This window comes from Phodopus roborovskii, unplaced genomic scaffold, assembly GCF_943737965.1.
Source record: "Phodopus roborovskii unplaced genomic scaffold, PHOROB, whole genome shotgun sequence".
Classification (NCBI taxonomy): Eukaryota; Metazoa; Chordata; class Mammalia; order Rodentia; family Cricetidae; genus Phodopus; species Phodopus roborovskii.
The window spans coordinates 951,512-971,142 of NW_026125853.1; the positions used below are offsets into that span (position 1 = coordinate 951,512).

The 19,631-nt window shown below is 38.5% G+C and overlaps 1 protein-coding gene across 1 annotated transcript in view; it reads right to left on the minus strand.

Annotated features, from left to right (window-relative positions):
- Positions 1 to 1,918: 1,918 nt before the first annotated feature.
- Stk26 (serine/threonine kinase 26) overlaps positions 1,919 to 19,631 on the minus strand; it is a 53,908-nt gene continuing 36,195 nt past the window's right edge. Inside the window, exons 4-12 of the mRNA XM_051178812.1 lie at positions 19,196 to 19,252; positions 13,315 to 13,423; positions 13,071 to 13,228; positions 10,713 to 10,898; positions 9,578 to 9,726; positions 8,477 to 8,570; positions 7,922 to 7,984; positions 7,704 to 7,840; positions 1,919 to 2,196 (exon numbers count right to left, since the gene is read on the minus strand). Of these exons, the coding sequence (XP_051034769.1) occupies positions 2,172 to 2,196; positions 7,704 to 7,840; positions 7,922 to 7,984; positions 8,477 to 8,570; positions 9,578 to 9,726; positions 10,713 to 10,898; positions 13,071 to 13,228; positions 13,315 to 13,423; positions 19,196 to 19,252 (978 nt within the window). The 3' untranslated portion in view covers positions 1,919 to 2,171. The remainder of the gene's footprint in view (positions 2,197 to 7,703; positions 7,841 to 7,921; positions 7,985 to 8,476; positions 8,571 to 9,577; positions 9,727 to 10,712; positions 10,899 to 13,070; positions 13,229 to 13,314; positions 13,424 to 19,195; positions 19,253 to 19,631) is intronic.

Sequence of the window (19,631 nt, forward strand, 5' to 3'; positions counted from 1 at the left end):
CTTTTCCCACAAGAAACTCAAAATTTTGTATGTTACATGCTTTTTCTCATCTCATTTTCATTTCTAAATCTTGGGCTAAATGTGTATTTTCCTTAAGAAGTATAAAGTTCAAATCTGTATGTGATATTTTATTAAAATGGTAATTAGGTAGATCATTGAATTGCTTGTCTGAAGACATTTTTGAAAGGACTATTAATAATTCTGTTAAGGAAGGAGGCAGAAATCAGAATATATGTGTTCAGCTATAAATTGAGTCAGTTCTTAATAACTTTTAATTTCAAAGTAAACCTTGGTTATGCTCCAATAATAAAAGAAGGAGGAATTTTTAAAACAATTAGAATAACATATCAGATCCATTCTTAAGGAAACAAACGTCAAAGATCATAAAATTTAAATATTTATTTTTTAAATCCCCCAAACACTGACATATGCTTCACCTAGAAAGAGTCTACAGGACTAAAGCTATGAGTAAGCAATACAAGTTGTATTTGGGATGCAGTTATGTGATAAGGGCTTATGTAATCAATTTATGAACTGGTTGATTTTATTTTTACAAAAATACGAATGTAATCCATGATTCAAGTCACATAATTATTTGTAGATCACTGTGGAGAACAAAGTGTAATTGAGTTTCAATTACAGAGCAGATGAAAAGTCTAACCAAAACATTACTTCAAAATACAATCAATTAAAAGCAACTATTACAGTATAGGCACCAATGAAAAGAATTTTCTTGGCATATGACATTACACTTTCTCAAGTGTCTGTATTTCTTTTTTAAAAGAAGGGATGTAATGGCCACTTCAACTAAATACTGCATCATTTACTTGAACAACATTTATTAAGATATTTTAAAAATCATTTGTGCAAAAATCGAATGTGCAGATACAAACATTAAGATCTTACCTGTTGAAATTAACCAGTACCAACAAGTCTAAAACTATGAAACTATAGCCCCAGTTCAGCACTTAGGCAAGCGTAATACATATACATACATATATATATATATATATATATATATATATATATATATATATATATATATGTCTAAAAATAAGGATATTACCCACTTAACAGTACCATAAATAGAACTGAAAATTCACTGTACAGTCTATCTTCCCTTTGTATGAAGATAAATGATCTTGCCCTATGAGCTAGAAAAATGTTCACTTAAATACCCTTTCAAAACTGAACACACTAACCTTATGTGTGGAGAATTATAAAGAAAAATGTATAAATAGTTTCTACGAAAATGCGTTACCATGAAAAAAAGATGCTGGTGTCATTATGTTCATACTTTCCGATTAGGTACTTACTCACAAGACAACAAACACAGTTGCTAAAGTTTTCTAAATCTAAGCATGTACTATGTTATTTGATCTGAAGATTTAAAGATAGAAGCCAGATTAACTCTTCCAGTTTAACCAAACCCTCATCCTTGGCTAAATGAGATTACTTTAACTGTCTAACCATGTTAAATAAGGGTTCATTGCTTCTTCCCTCTGGAAGAGAAGACAAAAACACCGAGAGGTACTTACTTCTTCTGCTACATGTTACCTGGAAATGCTTCCAACACACAGTTCTCAAATGTCATAAACAGAGCTAGTTGCCTGGAATCCAGAACACCTTGCTAGAAAAATCAATACTTTTTTTGGTGTTTTTTTCCCAAGAGATTATTAAAAATATTTGTTTTAAGAAGGTCTGACTTACTTCCACCTTGCTACACATACATAGTCATTTTTAGAATGTGTGCAAAAAAAAAAATGTGTTTTGAAACTTGACTCTCAATGTGTAGGATGTCTTTGAGAGACCTGTATGTTTGATGAGTGTACAGTTAACTAAAGATTGAAAACCAAACAGTATGCATTCTAGTAACTTAAGAAATAATGGTATCTAAAATTAAAAAAAAAAAAAAACTTATCTCAACATTTACTACAATACAGGCAAAACTATAGTATTAAAATTATTCCTTACAAAATAATCTCTTTAAAATACAAAATGATAGCCACCATCACAAAATAGTTGAATAGCTTCTCCTAAAATCTTCAATGTCGCAAAGATCCAAAAGGCACCGGAGCTCATGGGTTAAGCATTATTAAGGTTGACATAGCTTTGGTGGGTTTCTCTGGGTCCATATGAAACAGAAGCCAACAATAACAACAACAAATTTCTTAAGAGGATTCATCAGCAGAACACCTATAAAATTAAGAAAAATATAAATTAATGTATAGTTTTAGATATGTCATTTATATTTCTTACTCATGAACTCTACAAAAAATGGAGACAAATTATTTTCATTGAATCTTATGTTGATGGATGCTAAAAGATGCGAAAATGGTCAAAAATTCCTCTGCATTTGCTCTCACAACTTGCAATGGATTTGTTTGTAAACAAGAAAAGAGATTCCTATTAGAATGTGGGTGATCTTAAGAGTGCTTTAGCTCCTGAGTTCTCAGTAGGCCATATTGGATGGAAAGATAATTATGAGGGATTTTATAGGCCACATAATTTAGTTTCTCCTTGAGCTCAGTTGGTCAAGGAAATCTAAAGATGGGAGAAGAAGAGATATGATGGATTTAAGGTTAAAATCTGTGTGATCTTGTTTGAACTCTCTAAAGTTAATGAGTTTGTATGTATAATATGAAAGTCTTGTTTAAGAAAAGAAATTTCGCCGGGCATTGGTGGTGCATGGCTTTAATCCCAGCACTTGTCAGGCAGAGGCAGGTGGAACTCTGTGAGTTAAAGGCCAGCCTGGTCTACAGAGCGAGTTCCAGGACAGGCTCCCAAGCAATATGGAGAAACCCTGTGTCGGAAAAAAAAAAGAAGAAAGAAAGAAAGGAAGGAAGGAAGGAAGGAAGGAAGGAAGTAAGAAAGGAAGGAAGGAAGAAAGGAAGGAAGGAAGAAAGGAAGGAAGGAAGAAAGGAAGGAAGGAAGAAAATGAAATACATTTCAAACCAAATGTAAGGACTTTTTTGAACAAAATCAAACTAATAGGAGACAAGACAGGAACTGAACACAAACAAAGCCATTATTAATGTCTAGGCCAGTAGTCTCAACCTAGCAGGTTGAACCTGCATTTCACAGGTGTCATCTAAGACCATTAGGAAACACTTGCATTAATATTCATATCAGTAGCAAAATTACAGTTATGAAGTAGCAACATAAGCAATTTTATGGTTGGGGGTCAACACAACAAGAGGAATGTATTAAAGGTCCCAGCATAAGGAAGGGTGAGAAACACTGTCTAGACCATCAACATGAGGAACTGTATTAAAGGTCACAGCATTAGGAAGGGTGAGAACCACTGTCTAGACCATCGACATGAGAAACTGTATAAAAGGTCACAGCATTAGGAAGGATGAGAACCACTGTCTAGACCATCAACATGAGGAACTGTATTAAAGGTCACAGCATTAGGAAGGGTGAGAACCACTGTCTAGACCATCAACATGAGGAACTGTATTAAAGGTCACAGCATTAGGAAGGGTGAGAACCACTGTCTAGACCATCAACATGAGGAACTGTATTAAAGGTCACAGCATTAGGAAGGGTGAGAACCACTGTCTAGACCATCAACATGAGGAACTGTATTAAAGGTCACAGCATTAGGAAGGGTGAGAACCACTGTCTAGACCATCAACATGAGGAAATGTGTTAAAGGGTCACAGGATTAGGAAGGGTGGGAACCACTGTCTAGACCATCAACATGAGGAACTGTATTAAAGGTCCCAGCATTAGGAAGGGTGAGAACCACTGTCTAGACCATCAACATGAGGAACTGTATTAAAGGTCACAGCATTAGGAAGGGTGAGAACCACTGTCTAGACCATCAACATGAGGAACTGTATTAAAGGTCACAGCATTAGGAAGGGTGAGAACCACTGTCTAGACCATCGACATGAGGAACTGTATAAAAGGTCACAGCATTAGGAAGGATGAGAACCACTGTCTAGACCATCAACATGAGGAACTGTATTAAAGGTCACAGCATTAGGAAGGGTGAGAACCACTGTCTAGACCATCAACATGAGGAACTGTATTAAAGGTCCCAGCATTAGGAAGGGTGAGAACCACTGTCTAGACCATCAACATGAGGAACTGTATTAAAGGTCCCAGCATTAGGAAGGGTGAGAACCACTGTCTAGACCATCAACATGAGGAACTGTATTAAAGGTCACAGCATTAGGAAGGGTGAGAACCACTGTCTAGACCATCAACATGAGGAACTGTATTAAAGGTCACAGCATTAGGAAGGGTGAGAACCACTGTCTAGACCATCAACATGAGGAACTGTATTAAAGGTAACAGCATTAGGAAGGGTGAGAACCACTGTCTAGACCATCAACATGAGGAACTGTATAAAAGGTCACAGCATTAGGAAGGATGAGAACCACTGTCTAGACCATCAACATGAGGAACTGTATTAAAGGTCACAGCATTAGGAAGGGTGAGAACCACTGTCTAGACCATCAACATGAGGAACTGTATTAAAGGTCACAGCATTAGGAAGGGTGAGAACCACTGTCTAGACCAACAACATGAGGAACTGTATTAAAGGTCACAGCATTAGGAAGGGTGAGAACCACTGTCTAGACCATCAACATGAGGAACTGTATTAAAGGTCACAGCATTAGGAAGGGTGAGAACCACTGTCTAGACAATCAACATGAGGAAATGTGTTAAAGGGTCACAGGATTAGGAAGGGTGGGAACCACTGTCTAGACCATCAACATGAGGAACTGTATTAAAGGTCCCAGCATTAGGAAGGGTGAGAACCACTGTCTAGACCATCAACATGAGGAACTGTATTAAAGGTCACAGCATTAGGAAGGGTGAGAACCACTGTCTAGACCATTGACATGAGGAACTGTATTAAAGGTCACAGCATTAGGAAGGATGAGAACCACTGTCTAGACCATCAACATGAGGAACTGTATTAAAGGTCACAGCATTAGGAAGGGTGAGAACCACTGTCTAGACCATCAACATGAGGAACTGTATAAAAGGTCACAGCATTAGGAAGGATGAGAACCACTGTCTAGACCATCAACATGAGGAACTGTATTAAAGGTCCCAGCATTAGGAAGGGTGAGAACCACTGTCTAGACCATCAACATGAGGAACTGTATTAAAGGTCACAGCATTAGGAAGGGTGAGAACCACTGTCTAGACCAACAACATGAGGAAATGTAGTAAAGGTCACAGCATTTGGAAGGGTGAGAACCACTGTCTAGACCATCAACATGAGGAAATGTGTTAAAGGGTCACAGGATTAGGAAGGGTGGGAACCACTGTCTAGGCCATCAACATGAGGAACTGTATTAAAGGTCCCAGCATTAGGAAGGGTGAGAACCACTGTCTAGACCATCAACATGAGGAACTGTATTAAAGGTCACAGCATTAGGAAGGGTGAGAACCACTGTCTAGACCATCAACATGAGGAACTGTATTAAAGGTCACAGCATTAGGAAGGGTGAGAACCACTGTCTAGACCATCGACATGAGGAACTGTATAAAAGGTCACAGCATTAGGAAGGATGAGAACGACTGTCTAGACCATCAACATGAGGAACTGTATTAAAGGTCACAGCATTAGGAAGGGTGAGAACCACTGTCTAGACCATCAACATGAGGAACTGTATTAAAGGTCACAGCATTAGGAAGGGTGAGAACCACTGTCTAGACCATCAACATGAGGAACTGTATTAAAGGTCCCAGCATTAGGAAGGGTGAGAACCACTGTCTAGACCATCAACATGAGGAACTGTATTAAAGGTGACAGCATTAGGAAGGGTGAGAACCACTGTCTAGACCAACAAAATGAGGAACTGTATTAAAGGTCACAGCATTAGGAAGGGTGAGAACCACTGTCTAGACCATCAACATGAGGAACTGTATTAAAGGTCACAGCATTAGGAAGGGTGAGAACCACTGTCTAGACAATCAACATGAGGAACTGTATAAAAGGTCACAGCATTAGGAAGGGTGGGAACCACTGTCTAGACCATCAACATGAGGAACTGTATTAAAGGTCCCAGCATTAGGAAGGGTGAGAACCACTGTCTAGACCATCAACATGAGGAACTGTATTAAAGGTCACAGCATTAGGAAGGGTGAGAACCACTGTCTAGACCATTGACATGAGGAACTGTATAAAAGGTCACAGCATTAGGAAGGATGAGAACCACTGTCTAGACCATCAACATGAGGAACTGTATTAAAGGTCACAGCATTAGGAAGGGTGAGAACCACTGTCTAGACCATCGACATGAGGAACTGTATAAAAGGTCACAGCATTAGGAAGGATGAGAACCACTGTCTAGACCATCAACATGAGGAACTGTATTAAAGGTCACAGCATTTGGAAGGGTGAGAACCACTGTCTAGACCATCAACATGAGGAACTGTATTAAAGGTCACAGCATTAGGAAGGGTGAGAACCACTGTCTAGACCATCGACATGAGGAACTGTATAAAAGGTCACAGCATTAGGAAGGATGAGAACCACTGTCTAGACCATCAACATGAGGAACTGTATTAAAGGTCACAGCATTAGGAAGGGTGAGAACCACTGTCTAGACCATCAACATGAGGAACTGTATTAAAGGTCACAGCATTAGGAAGGGTGAGAACCACTGTCTAGACCATCAACATGAGGAACTGCATTAACGTTCACAGCATTTGGAAGGGTGAGAACCACTGTCTAGACCATCAACATAAGGACTGTATTAAAGGTCCCAGCATTAGGAAGGGTACTGCTGCTCTAAACTCTTCTCTCTAAATCTTTTTTGTTTGTTTGTTTTTTTGGTTTTGTTCGTTTGTTTTGTTTTTGTTTTTTGGGACAGGGTTTCTCTATATTGCTTTGGAGCCTGTGTGGAACTAGCTTTGTAGACCAGGCTGGCATCAAACTCAGAAATCTACCTGCCTCTTCCTCCTGAGTGGAGGATTAAAGGTGTGAACCACCAATTCCCAGCTTCTCTAAATCTCTTAATTAATATTTAATAAGGGTTCAAATGTAGGAACTTCATTACCGGAAAGAAACAGAATAGTAGTGTTTCTGTGAATACTAAGAGTACTGTTAAGAACAGAAACATGTATAATGTTTCATGTGACCAAATTTCATCCCAACAGAAAAAAAGAGGGCAAAAACCTGGGCCGTTTGGTTCAGTAGAAAACTACCTTTAATACTGGACAGCCTCAGTGGTCTAAACGCTTGAGGTCCAAGCACAAGGACTTGAATCCATACCCCTAGTGCCCATGTTCTTTTCAGCTGTGACTGAGTCCCATAACTTAAGCATTGGAGGACAAATCAAGGGAATCACTGGATACATTGTCTGGCTAAAAAGGCAAGTTCCGGGTTCAGTGAGAGACCCTGCCTCAAAACATAAGGTGGAAAGTAATAGGGTAAAAAATCCTATATTGATCTATTTCCTACACAGGCCCATTTGCAAGACAGCTCACCCACGTACCCAAGTGCATGCCCAGATCCAGTGCATGCATGCATGCTCATACAAACGCATACACATTCTTACAAAAAGCAATGTTTAAGATGGGCAAGAAACAAAACTACTTTCAAGCATACAACTATTAAAAAGCGATTTTTCTGGGGAAAATATAAATGAATGCATCAAAGTAACCATATTTCATCATGAATCAACATCCAAAATGTCAACATCATTTGGAAAACGATACTTCAAACTTACTTTTGAAACTTTTCAATTAATTTCTTCACCATTTTATCTGTGATGCCAGGACAGGCAGCTTCAGCCACAGCAATACTTTTCTCAAGTTCTTCAATTGCTTGGTTTCGCCTTGCATTGTTTTCATCCTGCTGCTTAAGCTGAAGAAGAATGATAGTTAGAACATTTATAATACCCTGCCACTTGAGACACATAGCGGATACTAAATAACCCATACTTACTTCAGCAAATGCAGGTGTGATTATCATAGACAAACAGCTCAAGGTTTGCACAAGTTCTTGCTCCTTTGAAGAAATGATACAGATTACACACACGAAATTAAAATAATCATTCATGGCTTTTCTTAGTTATTTGATAGCAAATGTGAAAAGCCCAAGATAAGGCCAGCCTCTATGTTTTCTTTCTGTCACAAATTCTCATCCATCACTGGAAGTCCCCTAACTTCTAGGATTCCAATAGATATTTGATTCCCTAGGTTTACATCTCTACATGGAAATGCATTTTAAAGATAACATTGATCATTTAAATGACTTCTATGACTTACTTAGGTCACAATTAATGACAAATGAACATTCTTATGCATATAGTGATATATGCAGGCATGCAGGGGTATTATACTCTCATAGATTTTTATAATCTCATCACACCATTTTTATAGTCTATAAGGAGGACATGATGAGATAAGAAAAATTATAATGCCATGTATATAAAGATGATATGATGAAATCTACTACTTTGTATGCTAATAAATAAAGGGATGAGTTCCATATACAAACCTCCCCATTTTGTAGTTTCTTTGGATCAGGCTTCTTACGCACAGTGGTGAAACTCCATTCAGGGTGAGTATTACTTTCTCTGCTGGTGGATTCCCTAAAGAGATGCCAAAGATACTAAGTAGTTTGACATGGCAAAAACACCAAATCTGAAGATCGCACTGTGTCAGTGTTTACAAACTCACCATACAACATGGCATCTGACCTGTTTCAGGTGTGTACTCTATTTGACTCAAGAACAGCAGCATTTATCAGCTCCAACTGATCTGATCCTTCAAATCCTATGTGCATAGCACTATATTGTTAATTTTGACATTCCCCTACACCTAAATTACGAATCCTAGTAGACTGCCTTGTGTTTTTAAAAGTTCTATCATGAAGTTTTCATAGGCAGTTAAGATTAAGAAGCCTTAAATGAGGCACAAACTATATCCTGATCTATTTTATTCATTTCAAATATTGGACAATTTCTCATAAAAGCAGGTGCCTGAAAATATTGTGTGAAGACATAGGGTGCTATCTCTGTGAAGGTCTACATACCAAAAGACTAAACCCTGGTGCAGCCCTTGAATTCTTCAACTCAAGTTAAAATAAGCACACAGAAGCAGAGATACTGCCATTTTTCAAACAGACTAACTTGCCCACAGGGTAAAAATCATACATAAGTAAATAGGTGTCGCAATTCACAGGTCAGTCTGAGAAGTTTGGTTTGGGACCAGGAAATAGCAAAGGCCACAAGATCAGTTCTCAAAAGGGTTTTGCAGGTTGTAATCACACTATGAGAAAGCATAGTTCCATATTGCTTCTGGTGAACTAATAGGATACTTTTAATCAAATTGTATTCCAAAATTTTGTAATATACTCAAGTATCCACTAGGGGTTAGACCGAGACCATTTAAAAGCAGAGCAGAGCTTTTCTCTTCCAAAGCAAGTTTCCAAACTTACTGTATTCCATGAACTGTAAAGAAACTTCACAGTGGCCGAAGTAAGCCCTCTGACTGCGATTTATAACTTAGTCTAAAGCAAGCACACTAGGTCATTGCAAAAAGGCAGAGAATATGAAAACAGGCTGCCTACATAAGAATGGCAGTAACAAGTACATACGAGTCAGAGCCATCGGAGTCAGATTCATCATCACTGTGTCCTTCGGCCTTCCATCTCTTAAATCGATCGATCAGTTCAGTCAGATAAGAAGTCTTCTTTGAATTTTTTACAATGAACTTATGTTTCAAAAGTTCTTTTGCTGTAGGACGCTAAGGTACAGACACACACAAAGAAAAGAAGGACTAGGGACCATTTTGAGGATCTTTCAGAGAGACATCATTTGAATTATTAAATGGAAATCTACAAAACTGAATCTATGGACAGAAGGACATTTAACATGCAATAGGAAAACTGACAATTGAAATGAGTCAAGGTAGCAACTTTAAATTTGCTGTTTTAGCAGCCTAATTTGTTAAAGCACAGTAGACAGATGCTAGGATACCTCACCAGCATGCCACTCAACAAAGCTTTCTCAGCAATAGCGGGACTTAGAAAGTAACTATCTAAAAATGTCAAAACAACACTTTAAGACACTTTATTACATTGACTGTAACTTGAAAAAATTATGCAAATGAGCAAGATTGCTATAATTTTGTTATCATCTGCACACCTTATGAATACCTAATTTTGTCCTTATCTGCCCACATCTTAGTATATGCTTTTCTGTGAAACACTAATTCCTATTGTACATAAATGCAAACAGCAAGTGCTGTGGGGAATATGCTCCCTTCAGGGTTTCATTAATGTTATAATGTTCAGTGTCAACATAAAATACTTACATCCAGCTTAGAAAGGTGCTCATGTATTTCTAATCACCAAGAGTGAAAGGCAGTTTTATTTTAACAACAGTAGGACAGATAATAAATGTAATCAATTCCCTCACTAACAGTACAAGCCTACTTTAATAAGAAGGAATAGAAAGCCAATTACTCATTTCTCCAAATTTTCTCCTTGAAATAGGAAATGATCAGGTAGTTGAGGACCAAGAAGATGATGTCAGGGAGGAGAAAACAGGACCAAGGATCTGGCTACAAACAGAGTGGAATTAGAAATACAGAAGGAGAAACAAGCTTTGTGGGTGGATCAAAGATGTTTTTCACAGGCATTCATATTCTCCACCATAGAAAACACCACCTTTGTTAGAAGTAGATAGAACATCTGGAAACCACCAGTGGTAATAAGGACATATACTCACAAATGATGGATCTTTATTCAGGCAAGCATCAATAAACTCCTTGAAAGACTTCGTAAAGTCTCCAACGAGAGTTGGGGGGTTGTTTTTTGGAATAAGAAACAGAACTCTCATTGGGTGCATGTCAGAATTTGGAGGCTCTCCCTTGGCTAGTTCAATAGCAGTAATTCCCAAAGACCAAATGTCAGCCTAAAAACAGAAACAGTAACATTGACATGTCAAAAAATGTGGTGAATTACAATTTTAATTAATGGAATTCATCAATGAATACTTTAAATCCCATATTCTGTACAGGCACAGCACTACTTGAGTGCTAAACAAACCAGGTGAAAATCCTTGCCGTGAAGAGGCTTACATTCTAATAAGAAAGGCAGATAAATGAGTAACAATGTCATATGGGACTCAGTTCTGTGGGGAAACAAAAAGCAGAATAAGGGAATACTGAGCAAAGCAGAGAACGGAGTTACATGTTGATGTGGGATGGTTAGGGATGCTTAGAGAGAGTTCACTGGGAGCAAGGCTATTCCAGACAAAGGGGAAAGCACTGAGGTCAAAATGTAATTGTATTTATCCCTACTACTCTGAGATACTATCTTGCTCCCATAGAATGGCTAAAATCAAAAACACCAAATACAGTTTATGCTGGAGAAGATGTGGAGAAAGGGGAACACTCCTCCACTGCTGGTGTGAGTGCAAACAGGTAGGGCCGCTGGAAATCAGTATGATGGTTCCTCAGGAAAATGGGAATCAGTCTACCTCAAGATCCAGCAATTCCACTCTTAGGCATACACCCAAAAGATGCACATTCATGCAACAAGGACATCTGTTCAACTATGTTCATAGCAGCATTATTTGTAATAGCCAGAACCTAGAAGCAAGTTAGATGCCCCTCAACTGAAGAATGGATGGAGAAAATGCAGAAAGAAACAATGGAATCTTGAAATTTGCAGGCGAATTGATGGAAGGAACTAGAAGAAATCATCCTAAGTGAGGCAACCCAGTCACAAAAAGACAAGCACGGTATGTACTCATTCATGTATGGTTTTTAGACATAGAACAAAGGATCACCAGCCTATAATCCACACTGCCAGAGAAGCTAGGAAACAGGGAGGACCCGAAGAGAGACATACATGTTCCCCTAGAGAAGGGGAAAGGGACAAAATGTCCTGAGCAGATTGAGAGCATGGAGGGAGGGGAGAGGGAGTTATGGGGAAGAGTAGGAGAGAGGTGGGCATGAGGGAGCAGGAAGAATGAGTGAGGGAAAGACTAGAGGAGAGCAAGAAAAGAGACACCATAATAGAGGGAGCCATTATAGGTATAAAGAGAAATCTGGCAATAAGGAAATGTCCAGAGATCTACGAGGATGACCCCAACTAACAATCTAAGCAAAACTGGAGAGGCTACCTTAAATGCCCTTCCCTGATAATGAGATTGATGACTACCTTATAAGGTAGTCCTAGAGCCTTCCTAGAGCCTTCACCCAGTAGCTGATGGAACCAGAAGCAGACACTCACAGCTAAACACTGAGCCAAACTCCTGTAATCCAGGTGCAGAGAGGAAGAAGTGATGAGCAAGGGGGTCAAGACCAGACTGGAGAAACCCACAGAGACAGCTGACATGAACAAGGGGGAGCTTATGGACCCCAGTCTGATAGCTGGGAACCAGCCTAGGACTGACACAGACTCCCTCAATGTGGTGTCAGTTAGGAGGACTGGGCAGTCTATGGAGCCTCTGACAATGGATCAGTATTTATCCCTAGTATACAAATGGACCTTGGGAGCCCATTCCACACAGAGGGACACTTTCTCAGCCTAGACACATGGGGGGAGGGCCTGGGCCTACGCCCTGCTCCAAATGATATGACAGACTTTGAAGATCCCCATGGAAGGCCTCACCCTCCCTGAGGAGCAGAAAGGGGATGGGATGGGGGTTGGTGAGGGGAACAAGGGAGGACAGGAGGGTGCGGGAACTGGGGTTGATATATAAAACAAGCTTGTTTCAAATTTAAATAAAAAATTATAAAAAAAAACTGTACTTGTGTTTGAGGAACAATGAGGCCATAACAGCCGAAGCAAAGAGAGTATGGATGACAGCGCTTGAAGACAAGGATGGATAGACAGACAATGGCCAGATAATCAGTGGCCTTATATGCGACTATGAGGACTCCAGATTTTATTCCAAGTGGGATGAAAAGCCATTGAAATAATTAGGGCTCAAATATTACCAACACCAATGGGATTTATGATTCAGAAACAAAATATGACACAATTTTTTAGAAGCCCTTGTGAAGGAAGGAAACATTAAAAAGCTTATTGACAAGGCTACATTCAATTAATTCCATCTGTATGGGGAATACTTTACTTTAGAGTCATAAGCTGACTGTTGAATAACTTCGGGAGCCATCCAAAATGGAGTTCCCACAAAGGTGTTTCTTTTAATTTGTGTATCTGTCAGCTGGCCAGCAACTCCAAAGTCAGCAAGTTTAACGTCACCTTGCTCAGAAAGCAAGACATTGGCAGCTAGGGGGTCAAAGAAAAACAAAGTCAGTATCCCTCAGTTTCCCCAAAATATGTTTTTCTCAGGCTTCTATTTGACTTTTGTATACCTTTAATGTCTCGGTGAATTTTCTTTTCAGAATGTAGATAGTCCAGACCTTTCAAAATCTCCTTGAGCATGGTGGCAATCTGGAATTCATCAAATGGACCAGCACGTAGCTTAAGAAGAAAACACATGTACACACACACACTTTAAAATTTTTGTAAAATAAATTCAAAATTGGTAGTTCTGAAACTTAGGGATCATTTAGGTATCTGAAATAGTTTATTAAGCCAACATTTGAACACATGAGGAGAAAAACTTAAAAAGGAGAAATGATAGTAAAAGGGTCATGTCAAATGGCTGTACAGCTTTTTAAATGATTAATTTGTAGGTTGGTGATACAGTTTAGCCGGTAACATATGTGTCTGACATGAGCAAAACTCCAAGTTAGAACTTCAACTCCCATAAACTGGGTGTGGATTCACATGCTTGTAATTCCAGCACTTTGGAGATGGATACAGGAGGGTCTGAAGTTTAAGTTAATTCTGGCTGCATAGACAGTTTGAGGCTAGCCCAGGCTACAGGAGAGCCCAGACAATATGAGATTTTGTCTAAAAACAAGCTATCCGTTTACACACAAATAAGTGATTTATCTTGAAAGGTCAGCTAATGAGCATTTTTTACCTACACATTAACTGCTCCAAATTCTGAGGGTCCTAAAATTTATATTCCAAATTCAAAAGATACATGTAAATGATAATGGGAATGCTGTTATATGAGGAAAGGTGGAATGAATCTGTTATTTAGGGAGTAAAACTCTCGAAGGGAACAACAGGGACTAACAGGAAGATTAAGAAGCCGGGGTTTCAGGGTATGAAAGGAAAAACACTTAGTGTATAAATACATGTGTGTGTATGTCAGTGTCCTTATGTCACACCACACTATGCACAATGACTAGATAAAATGATAAAATGAGAATGCAAAAACAAAAGAAGCCAGCTGCCTGAATTTTGCATTTCCTTTTAAACAGTCAGTACATATTAACACTGAAGTGGTTTTTCAATCAGACATTCCTAATTTAAATTCAGCCAGGAATATAATAACGAAACTATTCAGACTCTCATTGTAAAAAATTCAGATCATGGAGGAATAATATTTTTCAAATAAACGGAACACACTTACCTTCCTTTTCCCACCCCTGAACCAACTGGACGACAAGGAAAGCAATCATTAGGTTTCAGGAGAACTTGTAATGGAATACCCAAAAATCTCTTTAAAATAAATGGTCATTTAAAAATTCTGGTACCTCATAAAGCACAAACAGTGACCTGTACAATATTATTACAGGAAGGGTGGGAAGCTGAAGTCAGAGGGAGGTAGAGTTCTGTTTGCTGGAAGGAGGGGCGAGGAGGTACAAATCATACATTGCCTATTCTGCCTCACACTGGGAGGGGTTCAGAGTTCTTTGGCACCTTGTGTATTTCATCTTTCCATGAATGCCATATTTATACTGAATAAAGGGCACGTTTATGTCCAAATTTAACAGCTTAAATAGACCTTGTACTTTGGTTTCACCATTCACTATTAAGAGTGGCCTGGGTACACTGTATCCTCCAGGGATGTCTGTAATTCAATAGATCCCATTCCGAGGTAACATTATCTATTTACTTTCAAATCTATCAACTTCTACCTCATTTTTTTAATTTAAAGTTTAGTGATTAACTTGATTCTAAAGGTTAAAGTAAGACATTATTTTATTGATGGCTGCCAAAATCCAGTGGAACAACTAAATAATCATATGAGTTAAGACTGGAATTTAACACATGATCATAAAACATTGGCAGGGCCAGAGGCATACTCTTGGCTACTTAAGAAATTGGGCAAGGACAATTTAAGGTCACCTACTATCATTTTGAAGGGTTTCTAAGTGAGGGATAGATACCTCAATTCACTTCCTAATATAGAACTTTTAAAAGTTCTATAAAAATGAAGTGGGTCTTAAAGAGTCAATACTATATGACATAATTTAGGATTTGTTGAAAATTCTAAGTAAAATTTCAACTGGAGGCTGAAAGGGGAATACTTTGTAGTGGTGGTGAGGGGGATGGGGCGGGAAGGATATGGGATGGTGGGGGGGGTGGATTCTTCTGGAACATTACCATACCAAAAATAGTCTCAAACCTAGTAGTGCATATATTTCCTAAGGTGTGCTGGCAGTCGTGACAAAAAGAGAACAAAGTATGCTGGGAACAGAAGGAATGTCACATAGATGGAACACTAGAGGAGATGTTTGCTTGTTTTCTTTTTCTTTCTCTCTCTTTTTTCTCCCTTTTAATTTCAAATACAACCTTGGGAGATATAATGCCAAGGCCTTGGAATGCTTAACTGAAACTGCTTTGCAAAGTTCTAAGCCTCTGCCCCAGGGCAACATACCTGCCTTGTATAATCTGCCTGGGTTTGAAAGTAAGGATATGCAGAAGAGGGACAATTGGTCTTTTAAAGACCCTGCACTTGCGGGTTTATGGGTTTTCCCTGCATTCCTTTCACTTCCTGCCAGTCCCCGAGGCAGCATGCTACAGTAGGCCTCCTTTCATAACTAGGAATATTGTTCCAGGCTTCTTTCCATGGGGCTCATGCCTTATCCACGCTACCCAATGTCTTTGTGCAAGACCATGTAAATGTTTTAGATAGAAGCAGAAAATAATAAATTCCATAACATTGCATCTAATATGGTCAAAGTCTGTTCATCTGCAAGGAATGGCTTTCCTGGAATAAGACGCTTGAGGTGTACAGTGTATAGTCCTGACAATAAATCACAATTCATAGTGTCATGTTATTCAATTAGTTGAGTGCCAGTTTGAATGGAGAAACAGTCTGCTCAGAATCCATCTTGTTTACTCTAGCTTCTCCACAAATTCTTGGATAACCAAAAGTGATTGCTTTCACCTATGACTATACATTGAGAAGGAGCAACATGCTATCTCAGTATCTTCTTTGCTGTATAATTAAACAATAGTATTGTTAATTTTAGTTTTAGCTAGAAAAGCAGAACTAGAGCTTTCTAACCCATTTTCTTCACCTAATTTAACATTTGAGGAGATTAAGTCACAGCGTAACTGACATGCTCAGTATCAGTGAGCCATTTAATAGAGCTGGGATTGGGTACCTAGACTTTTAACCAATATGGTTACATTCATTATGTTTATATTAACCTGCCACTTGTCTTTTGTGAAGAAGTAGGTAGCAATATGAGATAAAGGAAATATGTTTGTTTGACTCAGGCATTACATTAAACTGACCAAACTATTAGTAGTGGATGCAGGTTAGGGTTGTTAGCTGGGACTGTGCCAGCAGACAATAGATCACATTACTATTAGTGAGTGTAGCTTTTCCAATGCCTATAAAACAGAGGAAAGATATGATGAGTGTCTTAGGGGACCCAAAGTAAGTGATGAACCCGCAAAGGGCTATCAGTGTTTACGGAATTGGAGAGGTAGAGCTGAGCAACGGCAAGACCTGGTGGTATAGAAATATGGTCATTCATGTTCAAGACAACAGAGCTTAAACTCATATGCATGGAAGATTTTTTTTCTATAAGAAGTTGCTGCACTGGAAAGGAGAGAGAAATAGTGAAGATTAAGGGTAAAGTCAAGGATGGATTAACAAACTGGATAAATGCATAAGCTACCATGCATTCCTAGGAGGTGAGGCTCTCCATTAAGATTAATTGTCGTTTCTGTGGAATAGTTTTAAGTATGGAACATCCACCCTCCCACCAAGAAAATCTCTCAGACATCTTTTTAGTCATAATATTTTTTGAAAATTTAAGGCAGTCAGGGCTAAGGATTTTATTTTGTGTGCATTAGTATCTTGTCTACATGTATGTATCCAGACAGTTGTTAGCTGCCAAGGGGTGCTGGAAATCAAATATAGGTCCTCTGGAAGAACAGCCAATGCACTTAACCACTGAGCCATTTTTCCAGCCTCATCACTTTCATGACAGGATACAAATTTAACACACAAAAATAAATATCCATTATATATACCAATAGCAAACATGCTAAAAACAAGAGAAACTAGGGAAGTCATCTCATTTACCATTGTTTCAAAGACATAAAATACTTTGGAATTTACATATATCTAACCTAGAAAGTGAAAGAATTCTACAGTTAAAAATTTTAAGTATTGAAGAAAGGAATTGAAAGTGGTAAAAGATGGAAATTATATTTAGGAACACACATGTGTGCACATAGTCATGTAATAACAATGAAGAAAGAGGTCATGATCTGAAAGAGAGTTAAGGAGTGTATATGAGAGGGTTTGAAGATCCTGCCTCAAAACAAGTTGGAACACTCAGGGATGTTGAGGCAGGAAGATTATGAGTTCCAGGACATTCTGGGCCTTAAACACAAAAGGACAAAACCCCCAAATATGTCACATACTATTAAAAATATAAGAACTTAGTTCTTTGTGCTACAGGATCTCCAAGTCCAAAGAGTCTATGTGTCTTCTTCAAAGTAACAGACCTTGATGACTACAGCCAGATGGAGAACTTCAAACCAATATATGTCCATCCAATGATCAATATATAACAAGTTTACTATTATAATTTATATTACATTTTAAATATATTGCACACTCATAATTTTTCAAGGGAGGGATCAACTTTGATATCGTCACAACAATTTAGGAAAAACAATCAGTGAACATGTCTTCATTGGGTGGAGCTACACACCACCAGATTTTAGGAAAATGGACTAGTAGATGGCTCAATGAGTAAAGGCACTTGCCATCAAACCCAGTGACCTAATTCAATTCCCAGAATGCACAGGGTAGGAGGAGAGAACAGACTTTGGTAACGTGCCCTCTAACTTTCTTATGTAACCCAAGGACTGTGTGCACCCCTTCTCCGCCCTCATAATAAGTAGATTAATAAATGATAATGTACACAATTTAAAAATGCAACGATAGTAACACTTTTCAGTTCTTTTAACAACCAAAGGAGGGGGGGGAACACGACATTTTCAAATGACCTACTGAGGAGCAGAAATCCCTCTTTAGAAAGCCATATCTACATGCCAAGTGGATTAAAAAAACACCTCAGTCTTACCCACCTCAGGTTGCTATAACAGAGCATCTCAGACAGGCTGAATTAAACAGCAAACACGGATTTCTCAGTTCTGGGGGTCTAGGCAGATGGATATCTCCTGAGACCACTCTTCCTGGTTTCCAGATGGCCTTCATTATATGCTCACATAATAGAAGGAAAGTTACAGAGGCCTCCAGGGATCACTTTGACAAGAATACTGTTGCATCCCTGAAGGCTCCATTCTCATGACTTCAATATCTCTCCTAATACAATCATGTTGGGGGTGAGAGTGTTGACACACACATTTTCAAAGACTCAAACGTTTGGTTCATGATCAGTGTTAGTGACAGTTATCTCAATAATGGTATTTAAAGTTTTTCTTTGATTATTATTTTATGGATATACATGGCATTACACTACTTATGTGCTTGGTGCCTAGGAGGCCAGAAGAAGGCACTGAATCCCTTGGAAGTGGAAGCACAGCTAGCTGTGAGTTGCCAGCTGAGTGTTGGGAATCAAACTTGGGTCCTCTAGAAGAGCAGCCAGTGCTCTTAACCAGTGACCCATCTTTCCATCCCCCATAATGTATTTTTATTAACTCCAAGAATATTCGGTATTAAGGGAAGCATAAAAATGTCAAAACTGACAGCAATTGGCAAACATTGACTCTGAATTCATGACTTTATTTTACTGAGATATTTGTATTTCTTGTATACCCGAAGATTGTCAGCAGCATGACCAAATCTGTAATACAGTTTGTGCGCATTACCCAAAACAAAGTTCAAGGTGAACATCTTTCCTGAATAACTTAGCTTGCCCAAAAGCTACAGTTTACATAATTACAGTTTAAAATACTCACAAGATCCAAAGCTGAACCTCCACCTAGATATTCCATTATAATCCATAGTTTTGAACCCTGTAAGGACATAAAACAATTTAATAGTTACATGCCTGGCCCCAAATCACATATGGAAAATAACTTAAATCTTACATAGTAACCAGTCCACTGGTTATAAATACAGATGTTAACACAGTTGTTTGGGACCCAGAATATATATATTATCTTTCCATAGAAAATTACAAAGAGTCAGATTCCTGTACCTCTTGCAAACCTATCTAAACAAGGCATCTAAACATACATAAGTGCCACACATCACTATTTAACTCTTTCTAGTTTTTATAAAAGCCAGAAAAGGAACGATAACTTTAAGTCACTATCTGGAGTAATATTGAAGGAAAAGTATAATTTACATAAAAACGTAAGGAGGCAAGTGGATTCTGTGGAAATTTTTGAA